Source organism: Micromesistius poutassou (assembly GCF_964030765.1).
Source record: "Micromesistius poutassou genome assembly, chromosome: 2".
Taxonomy (NCBI): Eukaryota; Metazoa; Chordata; class Actinopteri; order Gadiformes; family Gadidae; genus Micromesistius; species Micromesistius poutassou.
In genome coordinates this window covers 12,557,759-12,573,103 of record NC_140272.1, presented here as the reverse complement: position 1 = coordinate 12,573,103, position 15,345 = coordinate 12,557,759, and the positions used below count along the sequence as shown (strand labels likewise).

The window sequence follows — 15,345 nt, the reverse complement described above, 5'->3', positions numbered from 1 at the left end:
CCGGCTACCTTTGCGCGTGTCTGTAAACGCACGAACGTTTACTTCTGAACGCGACGTGCGCGCACACTGTAGATATTACCAACCTCTGCGGATACATCTTCTAAGATAAACATATTTAGGATATAATAATTGGGCTACATAAAAAAATTCAGCCAAAATTCTGACATTTTGTTATTGTATATTATATTGTTTAAGATTTTAAATCAAAGTAAAAAGGTAAAGCTACATAACACATCAAATTAGTTAATGCTTAAGAGTAAAACAGGATTAATGTGTTATATATGAGAAGATATCTGATTATAAAAATGTTTACTGCAGTTTTCTTCCAAAACAATTTTGAGGTCGCCGAGGTGTATCTGAACGCACCATTTACACCACTCTGAAAAGTAAACTAACAATGATCACAGCAGGGATAGGGATACTATGTATTCTGTTTGACAGGTGATCTGAGGTGTACATATAAAATATACAACACTACCAAAAAAATGAACAGGTGAACTCCACCTTTTTGTTTTAAATGTGGAAAGTACTTGAACGAACCATCAACAAGCGAAAGAGCTTCCGTCATCTGCGTGAAGCGGTGACGTCAAACAGGAACCCGAGGAAGGAAGGTTGACAAATCAAGATGGCGTTCCACGATGAAGCAGGAAAGAGGTTTCAATATAAATAATACTCCTGTGAAAAAACAAACTCGAAGCAAGGTGTCATCTCAGCAAGCGACCATTTGGATTTTGGAAGAACAAGACGTGCGGATACTGGTATAATACCTGTGTGTGTAAATGTTGAGTCAGTTTTACATGGGCGGTGGCAGCATTGAGTCAGCCAGTCACAACACAACTACTACCACCAGGCCAGCAGCATTGCTAAGCTTTTAGCGTCAACGTTTGCGTTTACCTAAAATCTCACACGTACATTTGAAAGAATCATTATCGTTTACTATAGATGTGGCGAACCATAACTTCTGTGTTGGTCACCTCCTTTAACGTGAGTACATTTAGTTTAGCTTGTTGCTGATTACAACATAACGGAACACCGATAGCTTGTTTTAAGGCGACAGTTTGATAAATGTCCTTATTGACGCTATCTGCATATTTCATGAGGAAGATGAGTGAGTTCATTGCTCTGGTAATCATTACCTAAAATGCATGGGATGTTTACATTGCATTTAAACATCCACGATCTAAAATGAATCCTCGACTATGCTGTCATAGTACATGTGTCCTTTATAATTAATTTGTTTAACATGACTTTTTGTTTTAGGTACCTAGCTGTTATTAGCCATATAAGTATCCGATTTTCGGTCAAAAGACGCAAGCTGTTGTATACATCTATTTGCAAATCCCTTTATGATAAGCGACACTCAACATTTGTTATTTATTAATCAATATGCTGTGTCAATAAAGCCCCTTATTGTGCTAGAGCGCGACTGAATGAGAAGATTACCTTTGGAAAAAAAGGTAATCTATGGAATGCTCAGAGCTAATGATCATAAAACGAACTTAAATAACTAAAATAAGTACAATTTGAAATGGTCTCCAGCATGATGATGAGCTCGAGCTTTGAATTAGACAACCTTTCTTCTGGCGTACAGATATCCTTTATATATACTTCGCTAAGATAATGACTTCTCTGAATAAAGCCCAGGGGGTCACAGTGATCTCATGAGATACATTGAATGTCAATTTTCTATCCATTTCTTAATTTGTAATCTGTTTACAGAATCTCTAAATGGCTGCAAGGAAGTCTGGATCGGACAACTACAACAATGGTTAATATCAATCTAATAAGCTTTAAATTCCTCTGCGGTATTCTTTTAGTTTTTTTTCTATGCCTCAATTAATTGCAGTTCAAATCGGGAAAATGTTTTTGAGCTCTTGCTAAACTATATTCTTTCCTTGCCGTACGTAAGGTCCCCTCAGTTACCTGGAAGATGTTCCCTTCAAAATCAACGAGCGGTTCCGCTGCCCTGCCAAAGTGGGACTGCCTGTTGGGTTCTGTTTACCTGATTGTGGTTCCGTACTGAGTGACTTGCAGGTCTGTTGCTCTGCTTTAGTAATGGCATCAAGGGATGTTTATGTTTATCTTGGTAATCTTTACTGTAATAGTGACATTAATTGAAATGATACACGGGTTAGTTAACCAGTTCTATTAAACATAATAATTTTGCTTGCCTAGCTGACACCACAATAAACAGAATGTTAACCAAATAGAGAACCCGCATTCAGAAGCTGTTTGCAAGTAGCGTCTCTTTAGAAGCTGGATACTTTGAACATAAAATATTTAAATTCCTTCTTGTTACCCGTTACCTTCTGCTCGAAGACGTAGTTTTTTTAAGGGACACATATGTAGACACAGGTATGTTATGGTGTAGCCAAAGTTGTTTCTGTCTGTTCAGTCAGATTTCGTTCTCACCACAAACAAAGCACTCCAGCCTCACTTGTCTCGGTCAGGAACCAAGTCCGATTGATCAGTTGACCTATGCCCAAACAAACCGAACTCAAGAGGGGACTGCACCAGGGTTAGGAACAAATGCTCCAAACAAACAGTGCTGTGAAATCAGCTTTGGGTCCATGTCATGAACGAGCAGGCATCTTGCTCTAGGAGATACCCCTTAACACTAGGCCATCCTTCTCCCTTATGAGGGAGTCTTCTCTACAAATGCAAATGTGTCCATGTCTGTGCTCGTATCATATGCTCAGAGGTTGATTGTGGTTAAGCGGCACTGGTTGTATAGTTGCCAGTAGGGGTATTTTTCTCATCTGCCTCCATATGCTTTTCTGCAGTATGACTTCTCCCTGGAGAGGAGGAGTGTGCGTTGGGGACAAGAGCTGGCCGAGGCCCGGGCAGGCGAGGCAAGAGCAGAAGAAGCAGCAGCTGCAGCCAGACAGGAAGCAGAGACCCAGGCTGGCTTGGCCCAGGATGTTGACGGCAGAGATGGGAACAGACATTCCGGAAAGGACCAGGACCCCCCACCACCTGCACTCAACCCAGTTCTAGCGGGACTGTGCCACACTGATATCCTCACCCCACTCCCAGCACCGAGCATGGGGCCTAGGAAGGCCCTGCCCAGCACTCCTCTAGTGCATTGCCTCAACCTGGCTGACTTTGAACGGGAAGAGGACCCTTTCGATAAGCTGGAACTCAAGACTTTAGATGATAGGGAGGAGCTACGCAATATACTTGAGAGCCAACCACAGCCCCCGCCTCCTTCCTCTATTTCCCCACCAGAGCCTGCCCAGAAACCACCAGTCCTGCATGGTAGCTCTCCTCCCAACACCAACACCAGCCACCTGGTTAAACCAGGCTTTGTTCACAAACCTAATGGGTTTGTTGGTCTGATGGACATGGATCGAGCAGGGGGCCCGGGTAGAGGAGCACTGGACTCGGACGATCGACCCTGTAACATCCGGTCGCTTACATTTCCCAAACTATCAGATCCTGGTGACAGTGAGCCAGCTCGCATGGGCTACCACCCTCTTCCAGTCCCAGTTCCCCGACGTAACGTAGTAAATGGCAGCCCACCAGCGTTCCCAAAGACCCATGTGATTGTTCCCCCGGACCCATCCAGCCATCCTAGGAACGGAGCTCCGAAACCGGTATGCAGTTGATAGACCTTTTTGACTAGTTTAATCCTAAATTATTTTTGAAATAATGATTCAAATGATTGAAACTTAATTATTTATACATTTTAATTGTTATTTTCTTTCTCCTCTGAAGACTCACCCAGGGGCGGGCTTGGGTCTGCCATGCGGAGGAGCTCTTCTCAGCCTGACCCCTAGTGAGCGCCAGTGTGTTGAAACCATCGTTGGCATGGGATACTCCTATGAGGGAGTCTTGCGTGCCATGCAGAAACAAGGGCAGAATGTGGAGCAGGTGGGGTCCCCACTCAACACATCTGTCATCCCAAACACTTCTGTTTCCTAAACCAACTCTATTTGTTATTCTGCTTTTTAACGTTTTTAACAATTTGACAGATGAAACCAATGCCCTGTAATCCAGGGAATGTGATCTGAACAGGTTCACCTGGTTTAGGAACATCTATTCAGCTATAACCCTGAATTAATTCTGTCACAGGTGCTGGACTATTTGTTTGTGCATGGACGTCTGTGTGAGCGGGGATTTGATGCCATTGCTGTGGAGGAGTGTCTAGAGATGTACAAGTGTTCCGAAGAAAAGGTGTGTTCTATCATCATAATTGTTTTAGCAAATTGAACATTGGTAGATTGGTCATTGGTAGAATGTTTTTACTGTTCTCATTAAAGCGCCACTGGCAAGTTGGCACTCCCAAATAATTAAGGTGTTTGGAAAGCATGAAGCAAATCGATGTCAACATTATGTTCATGTTGTGCTGCTCAGAATTACAATGCAATGTGCACGCGTGCCAAAATATTCAATTTGACGCAAACGCATCACAAGGAGAATACACCAGGCTACTGGAAGCTGATTGACATCCTCTTGGAGAATGACACCTCATTGACGACCCAATGCTGCTTTGGGTTAGGGTGCCTACATAGGCTTTCCCCTCATGATCTGTCCCATATAACTTAGATTGTTATTTTAACCCATTTCTTTGAGCACACAATGTGAATTGATATAAAAAAAGGTACCCTGCACGATGCCCTTTAATTGTGTAACACATTTTCTTATTTCCTCCTCAGGCCTTGCAGTTTCTTGAACTGATGTCAAGGTTTGGTGAGATGGGCTTTGAGCGAGAGACTATAAAAGAGGTGCTACTGGTCCACAACAATGACCAGGATAAGGCTCTCGAGGACCTGATGGCACGGGCCACAGCCAGCTGAGCCAAGCTGGTTGGGAAGCCAATGCCCAGTGCGAGGCTTGTCTCCCTTGATCGCTCGCCCCCCCCTCCCCCAATCCCTCCTTTCTGCCTACCTTAGTGACCCCAGGCCCATTCACTCTGCTTTTGGAAGGAGAGAGGGCCTTGATTCCCGCTCTGTGTTCAAAACATGCCTCTGTACTTCTTAAATACTGTGTGCCTAGAGTGGAGGAAGTCAAAAATGTATGGTTTTTGTCTTTTCCGAAATCCTGTGGTTAAATTCCACAGTTGGTACTGCTTGATGTAAAGCCAGGATGTTCTTGGCATGGAAACAGTCTGACGCTTTCGAGTTGATCAGCTAGCACTTTCAAAGGCGTGGCATAATTTGATGAGGGCTCTGAGAGCAAACAGAAGGGAATCTGGAGCCAGATTCACACCACACCAGAAGAGGAAAAACAAGTTTCACATACTGACACTTGTCAGTTAACCAAGCTGCATTCTTCCAATGTTCAATGCAGCATAGGCAGTGCGTACGTATAAAGGGGATTGAGGACCTAAGGAGACTGTCTTTAGAATGAACCAACAAACATCTGAACTTTAAACACACACAAAGGCACCGTCACCAGACAGAGAATTGACTCCCAAGAAGTGCCCTCTCTGTTTTGGTTCATGGCGCTTGGTTGTACTCTTACTTGTCTCATGTTTTCACTTATTATTCATCTCCTCTTTGTTTTCTGAAGGGCACCTTTTTTTCCATATTACTTTTGTTTTGTTTCTGTTCTAGGAACTGCATAATGGATTCTTAAAATGTATTCTAATTGCCTCTGCTGTAATAGTGGGCTCTTCAACGTGCACTGGAATAGATTGCTTTAAGATTTGGGTAGAAGAGGTCAGTTCTTTCGCAGAGAAATAATAGGATGTGTCTCAATACATACCTTTTGTGGCACCAGTCTGTCAAACATGGCACACAATATCCCATTTTGTAGATATTCAACTTATTTAAATATCGTACACTGGCACTTTGGTTGGAGAAAATGGTTATGGAGTCATGTGCAATTCTGTATTGTAAACAAAATGACAGAAGTCACCCTTTCGATTATAATGGGTTCTGTTTAGACTTAAAATAAGTCTGGGGGAAAAAAGTTAAGTAATGTGAAGTGTATGTTTTCCAACCATGCTAGAGTGCAATAGACCAAATTAACAATGAATGACTGGTGACCAGCACTTTTCAGCCTCCGCAAATATTATAATGGGGATAAGGCATGGTAAGTGTTTGGGAAAATGCAGATTTGTCCTCATTGATTTGATGCTGTATGTTCTTTACTCTCATATATTGGTTTGATGGAACACAGTTTAATCCAAAATAATTGTAGCTGTTTGACTTTCATATTCATAAACTTAGTTATCTGTTCTGACATGTAATGCAAACTGAATTTAATCTTGACTGGTCTTTGTTTTATTCTTTTCTTTTTTAAGTTGAAATATATATTCACACATTTCAGATGAAAGTGAAAAGTATTTTTCATGATGGTACAACTCAACCTCTCTCTTGCTCTCTGTGCCCGATTAGAGTCCCTCCCAAGAGTCTTCAACCACTGCTTTGTGTCGACTGGGGTTGTAAAAGACATGTCATATTAAGGGCTTCAAGTAAAATCAGTATGGGGAAAAACGTGACAACTTCCTCTGTTTAGAATTGGTCCAGGACCTAGAAACAGCCAAACAAGTGTTTAAGAGTAATAGGTTGCTCATATAGGCCTCTTTGTTGCCAATACCAAAACTATATTTTGTAATTGATACACTGTTGGAAACTGGGTACATATAAAATAAAACCTACACCATGAGGATTGCAACAAACTTTCTATAATTGAGACTACATTGTTTCATTCCATTGGTCCAAAGCAAATCCATGACTATAAAGAAAATTGCATTTATCAACAAAGCATTTTTTGTTTGTTTAAAGGAATATGCATTGTGCAAAATACTAATAAGGTATCCAAAATACAAAACCCTATTCTTATTGATAAACTTCAGCCTAAATCAGTAGTTCATTTCCTAAGGGATTTCTTCCTATTGTATGCACACCAGATTTCATTGTTGGAGACTAACTGTCTTATGCAGAATAAAACAATGTATTTTATCTTGATGACATGTGTAACTTACGCCCCCTTTGCTTTATGTTACATTGCATTACACAATTTGATTATATATATATATGTGTGTGTGTGTGTGTGTGTGTCATTCTATATAATATGTGTGTGATATGTGGCCTACTCTGAACAGCTAGTAAACTAAAGGTACATTTTGCCTCCACTGTGAAGGAAGCCTTATAAATTAGACAGGAATTCAAGGTTTCTAGGGCAACTTCTAATTCATACTATCAGTTGTGATGGGGAAACCAAATCTGGAGATGTATACTGTGCGTGTCTGGATTGGTGATTAAAGGAGATCAGTTGATAAAGTCTATCCAGAAAGTCACATCTCCTCGATTACTTACAAGACTCCATACCAATGAAATCGAACTGATGAAACGTAAGGGACCTTTACTTATACAGTTTGTCAGCAACCTGAGTTACTGTTTCCCTGTTACTGCTCGGTTTGTGCTAGACACTAGTATATAGATGATTCACTTAGGGACATTTCTACCGAGATTTTCTTTGAATGAAAAGAAAACAGTTCGTTTGTCATGTGATGACCAAAGCAATTCATGGTTATGTTACCACGTATTTGGGTTTATTGCTATGTTTCCATATGTTGGATCAACATAATATAATTGTACCAATACATTTCCAAATGCAGTTATATTAGACACGGAACACCACAGGTGTGACGGCGTTGACTAAACCGCTAAATATTAAATGAATGTGGTGATCAGCAATGCTATATGTTCAAATATCTAATGTGGAGGAAAACACAAGGTATTTAGCCAATCATATTAAAATGATTAAGTTTCAAATTTTGAAACTGGTAGCTGGCAACACAAAACATCGGCCAGTTGGTTCCCTGTTCCTACTGGGCTATGATGTCATGTGACGAAGCCAGTGGACGAGCACGCACATACGTCAGTGTTCACGAACGACCTTGTTTTTGTTGATATTTAATCTTAGTGCGGCTGCGCGAGGGTCAATGTTTTCATCGTTGCTGACGCGACTCTCAAAACGGGAAAAAACGGGTGTTAATATTGCGGAGAGGGGAGCCTCTCATATAGGCTCCTCTGTCGAAACCGAGTCGATAACCAAGAAACGCCGTGTCGATACTTTGTGCGGAACCCAGAGGCTAGCTGACGTTAGCAAGAAGCGTTAACCCTAGCTAGTGTCTAACCTAACCCTTTATGTGATCGCTGTCGTTTGCCACCGGACGAGGGCCAAGAAAAACATAGTTAATCGCCATTATATGATCCAGTTTACAGTGTCACTATTACCCTCCATGTGGGTGAGGGAATTGTGTGTGTCAGACTATGGCGAGAAAAACAGTTAGCAGGAAAAGGAAAGCAGGGGAGCCCAAAGACCAACAACAGGTAGGCGGAAACCGAGCGATGCGATGGTACCGTGAGCTAGCTAAACATGTTAGCATCCTAGCTGGGAAAGGCGCTAGCTCGTTTTGGTATTTCGTGACAAATACATTTGTGACATTTGACAGCTTCGTTTGGTTAGTCACTTGGCAGATCATTCCCATCCAACACGATACACGCAAAAGCCCATTAATATTAATCGTGTTTAAAAATGGCTTTTCTCTGTTTGTATTTGAATGTTCGTAGTTGGCTAGGCTAACGAGTAGCGTGCCATCAAATGTTTTAAGATGACATCGTCTCATAACATTTAATGTACAAGGACAGGGTTAGACTCGCCGAACCGTCTAACCAACATGTACCGCCAACATTAGTCGTATGTTACATGTATGAAGAAATTAATATATTTGTATTTTAAATCAGTTGCTTACGGTAAACCATTTTGCTTTACATTTGTTTGTTTTTCAATTAAAAAAACAAACCAGAAATCCAAACGTTTTGAGCGGTAGCTTCTAATTATTGGTATGACAATGCCTTGTGTGTGTTTAGTCAATTATATGTACAAACATGATCTTGTTCAAATAACGCCAGATATACAAAATATATAGTTATTCTTATTCAAATTGATAAAATATCGTTCTGTAGCTACTAGCCACAAGCGAAGACGATTTTCCTCAATTTAGAGCCGTATCTATGAACAGCTAATTTATATCTGCTTGTATTTAATGGTGGTAAACTCACCAATAATACACCTCTACGGACCGCGTGGGTCATCCTTTGTATCTATATGCCTATCCTTTCACTAAAATCCACGTTTGTCATGAATGAGAAACTTCCGTCAAGTCTGCCATGGCCTGGTGTTATTAAGTGATTGAACTCGTCACAGAATTATTGACAGAAAGTCGTTTTTTGTTTTTTTAACAAAATGCTTTTCGAGTCAAAGAGAATGACCCAAGCTGTCCGTAGATGTGCAATATTGGTTAGTCGATCGCCATTAAATACAAGCAGATAAGTCCAGACTAAACCTATATTTTCATGTATCTGGCTCTCCATGGAAGGAATTGTGATTCGCTTACAGCTAGTTTATAGGATCACCACAATTTATCTATCAAGGAATGCAAATAAAGTTATTCACATATTATATCCTCTATCTCTGTGACCTTACCTAATATCTAAAGTCTGCTTGTATAAAGGTTAAATAAGCAGTGTGTGTGTATGTACTAGATCGTACTATGACTAGGAGGATTTTTTTTAACTGGGTCAGTGAGCTTGGAGTCTTTCATGTACTCCATGGGGATAGGTCATACATCCTTAACGACAAGAACAATATTGATATTTGATGTATAAAACATTGCTATACTTAATTCTATAATATTTTTTCTTGACAGTTGGGCTGGTGTCAGTCTGCCCCCAAGCGGAGTCGCGTTTCTTCTTCTTCGCGTCATGCCCATCAGTGGTGGGGCAGCCGGAGCTCGGTGGTGTGTGCCCTTCGTGGGCGCGAATTTCGGCCACAGCAGCAGCATGAGTTGCGGCTTCAGCGGAGCCTCCGGGGGTTTGCCGCTGGCCGGCTCCCAGGCATCCTCAAGGAGAGGGAGTTCTCTCTGGGCCGCCTCAACAAGGTGTTTGCATCGCAGTGGCTCAACCACCGCCAGGTGGTGTGTGGGACCAAGTGTAACACGGTGAGATGGCTCTTGGTAGCGTTTAAGGAACTATCCGACCTAAAACGGAGCATAGAAATTTAGTGAATAGGGGCTTCATTTTCAGGTAGTAAGAGAAATTGAAAGATTTATGACCGACTCTATACATATCCATGTGGTCAGGGAATCAATTATTGTATGTTCAAATATTTTGTTTGTGTGCTAAAGCAATATGGGATAAAAGTAAATGTATGTAATATTTGTTCTTTCAACTTTTTTTTGTTGATGTTCAAGCTGCTTGAACATCAGCATTTCTGACTTGGACGAGCTAGGCCTCAGCTTTAGCCTAGCTCTTCTTTTAAGTTTTAGCATTGTACAAGTCTGCCCAATGTGATATTTGCTTAACCCACATCCTTGCATCCTGTCAGAAAGGCACATAAAATAGCATTACACCCTGAGACATCAGGAAAATCAGAAGGCAATTGTTGATTTTACAAATGCCTTCTTTCCTCCTCTCTGCAGCTCTTTGTAGCGGATGTCCTTACCGGGCAGATTACCCGTATTCCCATGCTGAAGGACCGGGAGTGTCCCAGTGGAGGCTCCGGGGCAGTGGGTGCCGCCGTCGGCAGCCACCTCCTTCCAACGTCAGGCTCTCGGTCCAGGCTTGACCAACAGGGCTGTGGTATTCATGCCATTGAGCTGAACCCCTCGAGGACACTCCTTGCCACAGGAGGGGACAACCCTAACAGCCTTGCCGTCTACCGCCTGCCCACACTGGACCCAGTTTGTGTCGGAGATGTCAGTACTTGAGCCGCTTCCGTTGCCTAACTATAACTAGGTATGCAATTTATTTAAAGCATGTATGTAATCACATATAAATAATTTTGATTTGTGGTCATTGTCTTTCAGGATGGCCACAATGACTGGATTTTCTCAATAGCATGGATAAGTGACAGCATGGCTGTTTCTGGTGAGTTTCCTTACTACCATTGCCGTTGTAAAGAACTGACAGAAGGACCCGGACCAAAACCGGAGACTTATGAACATGCATCGTTGAAGATTGTAGCACCTAGTCAAGAATGTTTTCTCCAAATGTGTAGGTTCCAGGGATGGCTCCATGGGCCTGTGGGAGGTAACTGAAGAGGTGCTTGGCCAGGCTGAGAGGAGTCAGGAAGCAGTACCCTGCTACTCCCACATCTCCCACAGGGCCCTCAAGGACATTCCCAAGGAGTACACCAACCCGTACAATTGTAAGGTCCGAGCTCTGGCCTTCAACAATAACCACAAGGTAACGTTAGTGCTGAGGAGACAGCAAAACCCAGATATCAGAACACACAAATGCCAATTTGTGCCATTTCGAGTCTCTTATTGAAACCTATGGCCATGTTAATATTACACCACACACATATGTAGTTTCACATATATTCTTTTTAGAATTTTCACACTAGAATTGTATCATTTTACCATTTACCATTTTCTTTTTTAGGAGCTGGGTGCTGTGTCTTTGGACGGCTACTTTCACCTCTGGAAGGCTGAGCATAACCTGTGCAAGGTAACCGTTCACAGTGTATCAACTTCACATTCCTACTTTTAAACCCTTAACATCCACCTGCCACTTTCATTCCATAATTTTAATGCGCAATTTCCATATTTTAGCTGCTGTCCACCAAGCTTCCCCACTGCAAGGAGAATGTGTGTCTGGCATACGGACAGGACTGGTCGGTGTATGCAGTCGGCTCACAGGCTCATGTGTCTTTCCTGGATCCTCGACAGCCAACACAGAGCATCAAGTCTGTCAACTCCAGGGAGAGGGGAAGTGGTGAGTTCTCCATCCATGACACTGTACATGGACAAGATAAAAGCTTTCCCAGGAGTATGAAGCCCTTTTTGAGACTTAACTGTGATTAATGGCTATACAAATAACTTTTAATTGAATTTAGTATGTTGCATTGATTTAAAGGAGTACTCAAAAAAAATCAAAATACAATTTAATGCAGGGAACCAAATGAAGCCTTACTTCTCATAATAATAATAATAATAATAATAATAATAATATTATTTATGATGATAATACATAACAACACAACATTTTGATTGTAATGTGTCAATGGTAATCCATTTCAAATACGGACACTAAAAAAGGAGAAATGTACTTTTAGCCAAGCCCTGAACATTGTATTTGTCCGTGTGCAGGAATTCGATCTGTGAGTTTCTACGAACACATAGTGACGGTGGGCACAGGCCAAGGCTCCCTCCTCTTCTACGACATACGGGCCAATAGATTCCTGGAAGACCCCCTGAACCCGGCCGGCGGGTACCGGCAGCGCCCAGGAGAAGGAACCCTCAAGCTCACCACAGGGAAGGGCTGGCTGGTACGTGCTTGGCTTTTATTTCAGTGGACTCACTTCTAGGGAGGAGGTATAAATATCGGTCCGATAAACCAGGGCTGTACAGTGCGACAGTTTTGATTGCATATATTTTTAAAAACGATGGTGAAGAAAAAAATATGTATTAGCTTTCACATTTGCGAGTGAAATGCACTGCTATCATATCTTGATAATGACATTTTTCTTTTTTACTTTTCTTGAACTACTGTATATAAACCAAACCTAAAATCCATTTTGGTAGTTAATAACGTTGCCTGAACCAGCCAGAATGATGTTGACCAATTAAAACCATGTCACTTGGAGGTTATGGAGTAATTTGAGATCGGAGGCACCAGATAGCAACACAGGTCTGATGTCCAAACTTGAATGCGAAAGCTGTGGCCAGATCTGTGTTCGGATTTCACTCTCAACAGCCTTTGTCTGTCCCTCTTTTGTTATTTCTTTCAATTTAATTATTGTTATTTATTTTGATTTGGCTTTCCTCATCTTACATTCAAGGCCAAACTATAAGGAGTGAAAACAATTTATTTCCAAAAATATGTTTAAAGATGTGTGCTACTCAATTTGTATTTGTGGTACTGAAATCTTTAGCTTGTAAGCATCAGTGCTACCACCTATTAAAGTTGGTGTACAGCCCTAAATTATTTTAGCCTGTTTTAATAATATATCCCCGCTACACAACTTCACCAAAATGTATATCATCATATATACAATGTATTCATAAGATGTGGGAAAAATTAATCGTTTATGGTTTACCTGGTGAGTAGGCCTATAAGCACCCCAGTTTGAACAAGTCAAATCTAATAATGACAACTAGTAATAACAACTCATTATTTATTGCAATTAATATAATTAACTGTGATGTTAGTTGGTTGGTCACAAACTACAGTTTATTAACTACGTTTTTGCTATGAAAAGCAGTAGTTTTTTCTTTACTTATTATGCCCCTCCCCATCTGTCTCCCTTTACCTGTTTTTCATGTCTGTATGTGTGTCTCTCTCTCTCCGTCCACCCTCACCTCTCCAGAATCACGATGAAACGTGGAGGAGCTACTTCTCGGACATCCACTCGTTCCCCAACGCCGTCTACACCCACTGCTACGACGACTCTGGCACCAAGCTGTTTGTGGCCGGTGGTCCACTCTGCTCTGGTCTGCATGGGAACTATGCAGGGCTCTGGAGCTAGAATCTGCTCTCCCTGTCCCATCACTTGGTCCTCCTGTGACTCCTCATTCAGACCTTCCCTCGCCCCCCCCCCCCCCCCCCGCCCGCCTGCCCCTGCAGCTTGGACCCTTGACCCTCCACGGTTTCTCCTCCCCTATTTAATCTTGTCCCGCTGTTTGGCCTTTTTTATCACACGTAGACTCAGGAGCACAATCCTACTCCCTAATGTATGATGGCGTTTCTTTTTTTTTTTTCTCCCATTTGAGCTATAGCATGGTGAACCTTGTTTTCTGGATCCACCATTTGCAATCCCACTCTTCTCCATCAAGTCCTTGAGATTCCTACTGTTTAGGTGCTTTTTTTTCATTGTACAGGTGTAAAGACAATTTAGCCAGTGAATTCTGCAGAGCTGCGGGGTCACCTCTGAGAAACACACAAGAGAGTTGCGAATAAAAATACGAAGAATAAAGATATATATAAATATATATCTATATATATCTCTATACGTTTTCACCATTCACTACCTTGATAAAAGAATTGTAGGAACTCGTCTACAGCAAAAAAGAATCTGTGTTCAAGGGGTTTTATGTGCAACTAGTGACACAACTGTCTCTTTACACACTCTGAGTTCTTCATTTCTCCCACCAAAATGTATACATTTTAAAAGAAGAAGAGGAATATTTTGTTTTCAAGATTTAACTGGTGGGCAATTGGGACTTGGGGATCGATTGGCTGGACTGCGCAGAACTGTTTTAAATATGTTTATATTCTCAAATCATAAATCAAACCAGTCAAGTGGACTTTTTTTTTCTCGCTATAAGATAATGGCAGTACCAATTTATTGCTAAATATGAAGTAGGAATTCTTCAAGTAATTATCAAAGCAAATGTTTTTTTTGTGTGTGTGTGTGTGTGTGTGTGTAATTTGAAAACCCTGGCCGTTTATATTTTTGTGAGGTTTATTATTTATTTTTCCCCACTGTCACCCTTGTTGATATGGTAAGCGCTGTGGAATCCGCCACTTAACTTAAGGTTCAACGGCCTAATGGACTACTGTGTGTTAGTGTCATCAGTTTTAGCCAATGATGGCTCTTCATTGGCACTAGCATAGACAAAGCCAAAAAACTGACTATCATTAACTGTTTAAATTCCTCTGTTGAAGTCTGGCATTTTTAAGAGAGGTTTCCATCCCTGATCTGAGCATCCGTGCAATGTTCGATTTCGATTCAAAGGGGCGAACCCAATGCCTATTTTTATTTCCAGGCTCCAGCTACATATCTTGTTAGTCAGTTTAAAGATTTTATTTCTTTTTTATCAAGGAATCAAGTATTCCTTGATAAACAGAGGCAGGGTAAACATCGGCCTTTCTGAAGTCTTTCTGTGAAAGACCGGTAGGGTAACATAGGTTTGCCTTTCTACATTGAACTTTCATCCATAGTTTTCATAACAATAATGCCATGTAGAAAAGAGAACCCTAATAAGGACAAAGTTGAACAAAGAACACCCCATCACCTTTAAAGCGTATTTTATATGTGTGTAAAATGCATAGGGTGAAATGCATACATTTTATGGATATGTCTGAGAAACACTGTGGATTGACCTGTGTTTAAATTGGTGGTGCCCTCATTTTTTTATACACACATGATTGTTTTTACAAATGACTGAATCAGTGGATATCGTATATCAACATCTGAGAACCAACCTAAAAGAAAGTAAATATTGAGGATAATAAAAGTATATTGATGTAAAATCTCTGTATGCCTATCTTATTCTCCACCGCACCATATCATGTTTTTAGGGCCAGAGGTATAGTCACATAAAAATAAAAATCAATTTAAAACTTGATATTTAGGTGTACAACGAAATATAGGCATATTTGA

The 15,345-nt window shown here is 41.2% G+C and overlaps 2 protein-coding genes across 4 annotated transcripts; both read left to right on the top strand.

Annotated features, from left to right (window-relative positions):
- The first annotated feature begins 618 nt into the window (after nucleotides 1-618).
- Nucleotides 619-6,910, top strand: ubap1 (ubiquitin associated protein 1). 3 transcript variants are annotated; one of them, XM_084464251.1, is made up of 7 exons: nucleotides 619-746; nucleotides 1,720-1,768; nucleotides 1,910-2,034; nucleotides 2,784-3,596; nucleotides 3,718-3,873; nucleotides 4,075-4,176; nucleotides 4,659-6,910. In XM_084464251.1, exons 2-7 carry the CDS (start codon nucleotides 1,729-1,731, stop codon nucleotides 4,797-4,799), a joined length of 1,377 nt encoding a protein of 458 aa, XP_084320377.1. In that variant the 5' UTR covers nucleotides 619-746; nucleotides 1,720-1,728; the 3' UTR covers nucleotides 4,800-6,910. The 3 variants fall into 3 exon arrangements, with proteins under 3 accessions (XP_084320377.1, XP_084320375.1, XP_084320376.1); XM_084464249.1 differs by having other exon boundaries at nucleotides 619-758; XM_084464250.1 differs by having other exon boundaries at nucleotides 619-771.
- A 982-nt stretch (nucleotides 6,911-7,892) lies between these two features.
- dcaf12 (DDB1 and CUL4 associated factor 12) lies at nucleotides 7,893-15,204 on the top strand. Its single transcript, XM_084463732.1, has 9 exons — nucleotides 7,893-8,288; nucleotides 9,668-9,958; nucleotides 10,439-10,714; nucleotides 10,826-10,886; nucleotides 11,017-11,204; nucleotides 11,403-11,468; nucleotides 11,573-11,735; nucleotides 12,110-12,288; nucleotides 13,330-15,204. The coding sequence occupies exons 1-9, from the start codon at nucleotides 8,229-8,231 to the stop codon at nucleotides 13,486-13,488; spliced, it is 1,443 nt and encodes a 480-aa protein (XP_084319858.1). The 5' UTR covers nucleotides 7,893-8,228; the 3' UTR covers nucleotides 13,489-15,204.
- Nucleotides 15,205-15,345: the final 141 nt, after the last annotated feature.

Bases quoted from the DNA above. Each gene is read 5' to 3' on its own strand.
- ubap1 (XM_084464251.1), top strand. From the start codon at position 1,729: ATGGCTGCAAGGAAGTCTGGATCGGACAACTACAACAATG. The intron at 3,874-4,074 runs GTGGGGTCCCCA...ATTCTGTCACAG, and splicing joins AAGGGCAGAATGTGGAGCAG to GTGCTGGACTATTTGTTTGT. The intron at 4,177-4,658 runs GTGTGTTCTATC...TTTCCTCCTCAG, and splicing joins ACAAGTGTTCCGAAGAAAAG to GCCTTGCAGTTTCTTGAACT.
- dcaf12 (XM_084463732.1), top strand. From the start codon at position 8,229: ATGGCGAGAAAAACAGTTAGCAGGAAAAGGAAAGCAGGGGAGCCCAAA. The intron at 10,715-10,825 runs GTCAGTACTTGA...ATTGTCTTTCAG, and splicing joins ACCCAGTTTGTGTCGGAGAT to GATGGCCACAATGACTGGAT. The intron at 12,289-13,329 runs GTACGTGCTTGG...TCACCTCTCCAG, and splicing joins CCACAGGGAAGGGCTGGCTG to AATCACGATGAAACGTGGAG.